The 7,500-nt window shown below is 40.0% G+C and overlaps 2 protein-coding genes across 3 annotated transcripts in view; both read left to right on the top strand.

The window, feature by feature from the left end:
• The window catches only part of napba (N-ethylmaleimide-sensitive factor attachment protein, beta a), a 9,620-nt gene extending 4,261 nt beyond the window's left edge, over positions 1-5,359 (top strand). The window contains exons 4-10 of one of the 2 annotated variants that reach the window (XM_034898138.1): positions 860-906; positions 1,001-1,078; positions 1,191-1,246; positions 2,768-2,852; positions 3,413-3,517; positions 3,626-3,694; positions 4,174-5,359. In XM_034898138.1, coding sequence (XP_034754029.1) covers positions 860-906; positions 1,001-1,078; positions 1,191-1,246; positions 2,768-2,852; positions 3,413-3,517; positions 3,626-3,694; positions 4,174-4,326 — 593 coding nt within the window. In that variant the 3' untranslated portion in view covers positions 4,327-5,359. The remainder of the gene's footprint in view (positions 1-859; positions 907-1,000; positions 1,079-1,190; positions 1,247-2,767; positions 2,853-3,412; positions 3,518-3,625; positions 3,695-4,173) is intronic. The other variant, XM_034898139.1, reaches the window with a different exon arrangement.
• Positions 5,360-6,858: 1,499 nt separating this feature from the next.
• Positions 6,859-7,500, top strand: part of cdc5l (CDC5 cell division cycle 5-like (S. pombe)) — a 9,100-nt gene continuing 8,458 nt past the window's right edge. Inside the window, exon 1 of the mRNA XM_034898123.1 lies at positions 6,859-7,078. Within this exon, the coding sequence (XP_034754014.1) occupies positions 7,034-7,078 (45 nt within the window). The 5' untranslated portion in view covers positions 6,859-7,033. The remainder of the gene's footprint in view (positions 7,079-7,500) is intronic.

Raw genomic sequence — 7,500 nt, 5'->3', positions numbered from 1 at the left:
TCATTTTCTTAAAGGCAGAGCAGGATACCCAGGGCTCGGTTTCCCATGGCATTAACCTTTAAAGTCTAATCTAAGTCTAAAGTCTAAGTCTGTTGAATGATTTTCCACCTTCTCCTTTTGTAAAAGAGAGAAACCCAGAGGAATTTTTTTACATATGCGCTGAGCGAGCAATGTCAATGAATAAAAGACACAAAAGGCATTTTTGATATCCAGTTTTTGATATACATCCATAGGTGGAACACAGATGCAAAGACCCCAAAACATTGACCAATCAGAGATGACTGGGTTTTTCAGGAGGGGGGCTTAAAAAGACAGGCGCTCCAACACAGCATCTCAGACAGAAGGAGAGTACAGGTTCAGCAGCTGTGAGCAATATGAGAAAAATAAAGTTTTTTTTAAACATTAAAGCATGTAAACATTTTCCACTAGAAAACGGAAAGTATGGACCTGAAAAATGGTCTCCCTTTATATTTTGATGCTAAAACATTTGTACTTTAACTTAAAAACACTTTAAACGAGGACATTTACTCGTAGCAGAGTACATCTACACTAAGGTCTTACTACTTGCTATGATGGAAGGGGAAGACCTCTGTATTACAGACGGAGTCAGGACCCTGAGGTGGCATTGTTGTTAAACTGGGTCCCTGGGTTGCTCTAGGAAAATTGATATCTGGGTTAAGCTGCAACAGCCCTCTTGTGATAAGCTTAATAAAATACTACGGGCTAGCAGGTTAGTAGTCACACGGGGAGGAAACTGAAGGAGTTTTAATTTGACTTAGCAGGCTCAGAAGGCTTCAGCAGACACCTCTCAGTTGTATTTATAACATATCTTCTTTCTCTGTTTTCTGTCTCCTCCCAGAGGCTATCAACTGTCTAAATCAGGCCATTGACATCTACACTGACATGGTAAGCTGTCCCTCAACCACTGAACAGCTCCTGTGACAAGCACTCTTATCTTTGAGTAATACCTCGTATGTGTGTGTGTGTGTGTTGGTTACAGGGTCGTTTCACCATCGCAGCCAAACATCACATCACTATAGCGGAGGTTTACGAGGCCGAGCTGGTTGATATTGAGAAGGTATGTGACGGGGGATAATGATTGTCAGTTTCTTTTACGTTTGTCATTATGTTTTTGTTGATTATAAATTAGGATGTTATGTGCTAAAGTGCTTGTTTTTTTTTGTTTTCAGGCCATTGCCCACTATGAGCAGGCAGCAGACTACTACAAGGGAGAAGAATCTAACAGGTATGTGTGCTGAAACTAACACACACATGAATGAAGCGGGAACGTTTAGTGGATTAATTAATGTCAACTGTAAACTGCAACTATTTTGATAATATACTTATTGTTTTTGAGTCCATTTGTTGGCAGAACATTGAACACAAAAAAAACTTTTTTTAGATGTTCTTTTGGAATTTGTGTAGTTTATCTTTCACTATTTTCCCAAAACGTTGTGTAATTGGGAAAATAATTGGCAGAATCAGGTTCATTGCCAAGGAATTTCCATGGGCTGCTGTTATTATGCTTATTAAAGTTTAAATTTCTAGTTATATTAACATTAATATAGACAACTGGTCAGACAAAAAGTAAGTTAATAAACATTTGATTAAACATTCGAAAACGTCCATATTCTAAACTGGAGGTAGTCCAAGTGATTTACAGAAATATGGCTAAGTTAGGATGGTGCATCACTGTGAAAGAAAAGAGCAAGTAGCTTAGGATCATGAATATAAAATAGAAAGATTTCCAATAAGAAAATATGAAAAATCGTTCATAAACATTTGTTTTTAAGATTAAACGGAGGGCGCCCAGATGGCTCAGTTGGTAGCACAGGCGACCATATTTAGAGGTTCATACCTCAACGCAGCGGACGTGGGTTCGACTCCGTCCTGCAGCCCTTTGCTGCACAACATTCCTCTTCTCTCTACCCTGTCATGTCTTCGTCTGTCCGGTCAAAAATAAAGGCTGAAAAATGCCACAAAAAAATATTAAAAGGAGTTGACAATTGAATGTGCAAAATGGATAGATAATGAAATTATAATCATTAGTTGTTGCCCTATACATGTCAGTATATGATCACATGGGTATATACAACCTAGGCTCATACAAAAAATAATTTACGGCATATTCTTCAAAAGAACTCTTTCATAACCAAATTCAGCGATGTTTATGAAATGAAATGTGTTTATTAGCAGTTTTTTGGATTATTGATTTAACCTAACCTAACCCTGCCAGTCCCCTTGTGCCCGTACCCCTCACAGCGCCCGTCTGCCCTAACCCGAACCATACCTTGTCATAACAAAACCGAATGACAGCATTATATAATATGTTTGCATTATGTCATAAACGTTTTATAATGTTTATAATGTTTATGACACGCTCATGACAGTGTCAAGTCACTCTTATGTAGATACGTCAAAGTGTAACCATACTGTAGCTTGGTTTTGTTCATACAGGTAGAATAGTCTGCACTGAATGTTGTGTACAGTGCGGCAGTGAGTCACAATAAAAAGTGCAGCCCTGGTACAACATGATGAGGTGGTCCGTGAACGATGCTGACTCCCACTCCAACAGAGTTATTACAGCGAAGCCTGATGGCCTTTACAAAAGGCCATCACATCATCCATCGTCTAGATGAGACTTCTCTACAAATACTCAGCCTGGGACAGATCACTCCTTATACTTCCAGGCTGTGAGTGGAAACAATGGCAAATAATACACATATTAGCCGTTAACTCTGGGTTGCTTTGTTGTTGTGTGTTTCAGCTCAGCCAACAAATGTCTTCTGAAGGTGGGACACTACAGCGCTCAGCTGGAGCTCTACCCCAAAGCTATTGAAATCTATGAACAGGTAACTGCTGATTACACACAGTTTCTAAAGTCTTATAAAAAGAAATCATCAGCACACATGTATATGGTGATGAAACTTCTTTATTTGGAAACCCATTAGCTTGCAAAAACTGGTCAATCTAGGGCCCAAAAAAAATATACAACAATTTCAAATAATAATTAATGAGTTAAGAAAACACAAAACAAGCCGAATGCAAGGACCAGGAAAGTGTTTTTGGCTCTAAACAATTGAAAATGACTTTTTTACATTTGGTAAATAATAAAATGTTCTGTTGTTTAATCCTTTTTATTGTCAGGGACTGTATTCTTTATGTTGTTTATTTGATTGCATTGAGGTGTATTGGGGTAGTTAAAACTTACATAATATGAAATAAATATTAGTTTTCAAACGGTATCACCAATCATAGGTAAAAAAAACTAAAAAAATTAAAACAACCGTAGAAAAATGTACATGCTATAAAAACAAATGTTAAAGTCCATAGGATTTTTTTTAATGTTACATTTAATCGTATTCTGCCTTAAAAGTAAATAATTGTGTGTGTGTGTGTGTGTGTTTTTCAGGTTGCTATGAACACCATGGACAATCCTTTGTTGAAGTACAACGCTAAGGAGTATTTCTTCAAGGCTTCACTCTGTCACTTCATAGTGGATGAACTGAACGCCAAGGTAACACACACCTGTACATGCAAACACACACTCACACACACACACACACACACACAAACACGCATATGCATACGCATACACACAATTATTTCTTTGGGTGTGTTGCAGTTGGCCATAGAAAAGTACGAGGAGATGTTTCCAGCCTTCACAGACTCTAGAGAGCTCAAACTCTTAAAGGTATAGTTCTCTTCTTTTCTTCATCTCTTTCTCTCCATTTCTGTTTAATTTATGAAAGTAAACATGCCGAGTACATAATAGTCTTATTAAAATGTGATTTTGATTAGTCAAATACTCATTAAGAGTTTTTATTATGCTATTAAAAAGATTACTTTTTTCCTCATGACCATCTGAGTGTCCATACATAACGTATTTAAGGTCCTATGTGCTACTGCTGTCATCCGCCCATGCTCATTAAAGTTTGGATTATTAGTTATATTAACTTTAATATAGACAACAAGTCTGACAAAAAGTAAGTTAATAGACATTTGATTAAACATTTGAGAACGTCCATATTCCAAATTGGAGGTAGTCTATGTGATTTGCAGAAATAAGGCTAAGTCATGAGGGTTTAAAACTCAGTGTTTGCATTTTTCTGTTCACACACTATCACCCACAATCCCTTGGGGTTAGAAACGTCTCCTGTTGTGTTGCCACAGAAACTCCTAGATGCCCACGAGGAGCAGAACAGCGAGGCGTTCACGGAGGCCGTGAAGGAGTTTGACTCGGTGTCTCGTCTGGACCAGTGGTTGACCACGATGCTGCTCCGCATCAAAAAGACCATCCAGGGAGACGCTGGGGACCTGAAATAGACACGTTTACAGACAGGGGAGTCAGGGGGAGACAAGGGAAAAGAGGGGGGGTTAAACGAGAAGAACCATCAGGATAGAGAAATTTAGTAACTAAATAAAAGAAAGGGAGAATGACGGGCAGTGTAAAGATGTGTTTTGGTGGAAGAAAGGTCTACAAATAGAGAGGCGGTGAGATGGACATATGAAGGCGGGTAAAAGGGAGGGAGGGTGGGACTGAGGGAGTTTACAGTTGTATATATCAGTCTGCATGTGACCCCAGAATAACTAAACATTACCTTTAAACCCCCTTTGTGCTACAGTATTGCTCCCGTAACACTGGACAGAATTGTACTTAAAGAGAAAGAAGTAAAAGGTGTGTGCGTGAAAGAGAGACAGCTTGTGAGTGTATGTGTGTGTGTGCGTGTGCGTGTGTCTGTGTGCATGTGTGTGTGTTTGGGTTAGAGCGTGTCAACTTCAGTAAGGTAAATTATACACTATTTGATGGGGAAGTGTGCAGGCCATATCAGATTTAAGGATTATAGTATGCCATTACAAAGGGATAATAATGTTATTTATGAGATAATTGATATGTATTATCAATACTGAAAATATTATTTATGTTTGTTATGGTACTCAGTGTTACGATTTGTCTTACTATTTAGGCATTAGCCCTTCTTCTTATTCTCCTGTCCTTTATCTGTTCTCCCCCCTCCTCCTCCTCCTCCTCCTCCTCCGTCTTCCTCCTCCTCCTCCTCCTCCATCTTCCCTAATCCTCTCCTCACCCCTGCACATGGTCAAAGTCAGTGATGTCACCCATTGTGATTGGTTTCTTCCTTGTGTTCTGGCCAACGGTCAGTCGGTGCAGTTGGCCAACAGGGCTCACCACGCCGTCACTGCCTCGTTTGTGCATGTCTTTTTGTCATGTTGATGTAAGTGTTCTCTCTTTGTCGTGCTACCGTGTGAAGAACATACATGTAGCCTGGTATCATTCGTGTGAAATCAGTAAATATGTACCTCTGATACCGAGTTGAAATAAAAACATCATCACTATAGATATCTGAGTACTTTTTGGTGTATTTTCAGGCATTTAGTATGAATGTAAGTATGTGGTTGGACCTTGCTTGCGGGTATAAAGCAATGACTAGTTGTGAAGCCAAGGTCACAGCATGACTGTAGCACTGAACGCTCTTTGTTTAAAGCAACAACTAGCAGGCTATGATGTAATTCTGCAGCAATGACTGTTCCAAAACTATATCGGTCCAGACTAAATCAATTCTTGTCTTTGGGACAATATTAACAACATTTAGATATTTTTTAACCACTCAAATCAATTATTCAATTCACTTAATGGGACCATTTAAATGAGGTTTAGGGATAGCCTGTATAGATGGGGAGTTTAGGGTTACTCCTGTGTCTTTGGTAACCAAATAATGAGATTGTTTAGTTATGGAGTGCCTGCATGTGGTGACAGCAGGCTGAGTCTTCTGTTTAAATTAAATCCTGCAGACTCAACTCAGAGAGGAGCAGAGAAGAGTAGAGCCGCTGCTCCTTCGCGTTGAAAGGAGCCAGTTGAGGTGGTTCTGGTCGCCTCCCTAGGGAGGTGTTCCAGGCACGTCCAGCTGGGAAGAGGCCTCTGGGAAGACCCAGGACTAGGTGGAGAGATTATATCTCCAGCCTGGCCTGGGAACGCCTCGGGATCCCCAGTCGGAGCTGGTTGATGTGGCTCGGGAAAGGGAAGTTTGGGGTCCCCTGCTGGAGCTGCTGTCCCCGCGACCCGATACCGGATAAGCGGATGAAGATGGATGGATGGAGACTCAGCAGTCCAATGCACATAATGCCCATCTTTGGTCTAAATATTCTTTATCTGGCTTTTTTTGTAACCTACGTGGGTCCAAGCAAATGTATCATATACAAGTGCTAGTATCCCCCCACCACATGGGGGTGCTATTAGGCTACATTTATTAAATTAAACTGAATAGTAATGAAAAACAAAAATGTGTCCTAATGAGTGCTATTGAATATTAGATTATGATAGTCACATGAACTATACGATAAATGGTCATAGTAAAGCTAAGCCCTGTATATTATTAGCCTACTAGTATGCTACACCATACGTAGCATATGATTAAACTATGAGCTATTCATGGGTTTGAGTTCTTATAATTATGTAATCATTGTGCATTATAGGCTTACTATTCGTCAACACCCAACAGGAACGAAGATTTTTTAATTCACTATCTGGGTTGTACATTTGCAGATTTAGCCCTCTCTGTATTTGCATTTAAAAAAACTTGAAAACGAAGCACAGATTTCGCAAAGATTCGTCTTTGGTGTACCAGGAAAATACGTTACCTGTTCGAATAGTGTCCCCAGAAACGTTACTCGGGCCTGGGTTAACAGACAGGGTAAAAGCAAGGTTTAGTTTAAGCCACGAACTGTTCATATTTATAGTCTATGCTTTAAGCATGGCAGAATACGACTGTAGGCTCAGGGTGTGGTAAAGAAGAAACACTAATTGCTGGGGGGAGACGATTTCGACGCAACACCTGTAGAATAATACCCACAATACATTTCGGCGGACGTCCACAAACAAGTTTCCGGTGCGGTGTGTGGTGCACGTTCGTTGCTCCCTCGCATTGTATTTACTTTGAGTGTAAATTGTGATCTTTTTCCACAACTGCTTGAGAAACAGTTTTACTGAAGAAGGAGAGAGCAACAAGCCGCCAAGATGCCGCGAATTATGATTAAAGGAGGCGTGTGGCGCAACACTGAGGTACGTGTTTACATGGCTAGCTACGTTAGCATAATGCTAACAACTAATAGGAACGCGAGTTGCAGTTAGCACGAAGCTAGCTGCTCATTTAACGGGATTTATCCCGTGTAGCAAGTTAAGTTTATTTGTGTTGCTGCCAACTATGTCGAAACCGTTTACTAACGTCACTGCTTGTGTGGTAATTTGTAAATTATAACCTATTTTGTCAGAAAACCTTGCTACGGCATTAGCAAGCATGACTGCAGTCTGCAAGAGTTTGCAAATGTGAGCAAGTAAGCTAACATGAAGTGAGAATTGCTGTAGGGCTAGTAGAGTAATGTGTCATAGAGATAGCCATGGATGGATGGAAGGAGGAATATTAAGATAGATGAGGGATTGCGTTAGATGGATAGGCAGATAGATATAGAGAGGTGAGTGCGTAG

The sequence above is a fragment of the Etheostoma cragini genome, chromosome 17 (genome assembly GCF_013103735.1).
Source record: "Etheostoma cragini isolate CJK2018 chromosome 17, CSU_Ecrag_1.0, whole genome shotgun sequence".
NCBI lineage: Eukaryota > Metazoa > Chordata > Actinopteri > Perciformes > Percidae > Etheostoma > Etheostoma cragini.
The sequence above is the reverse complement of the archived record's forward strand: the minus strand, read 5'-3'. Positions and strand labels throughout refer to the sequence as shown.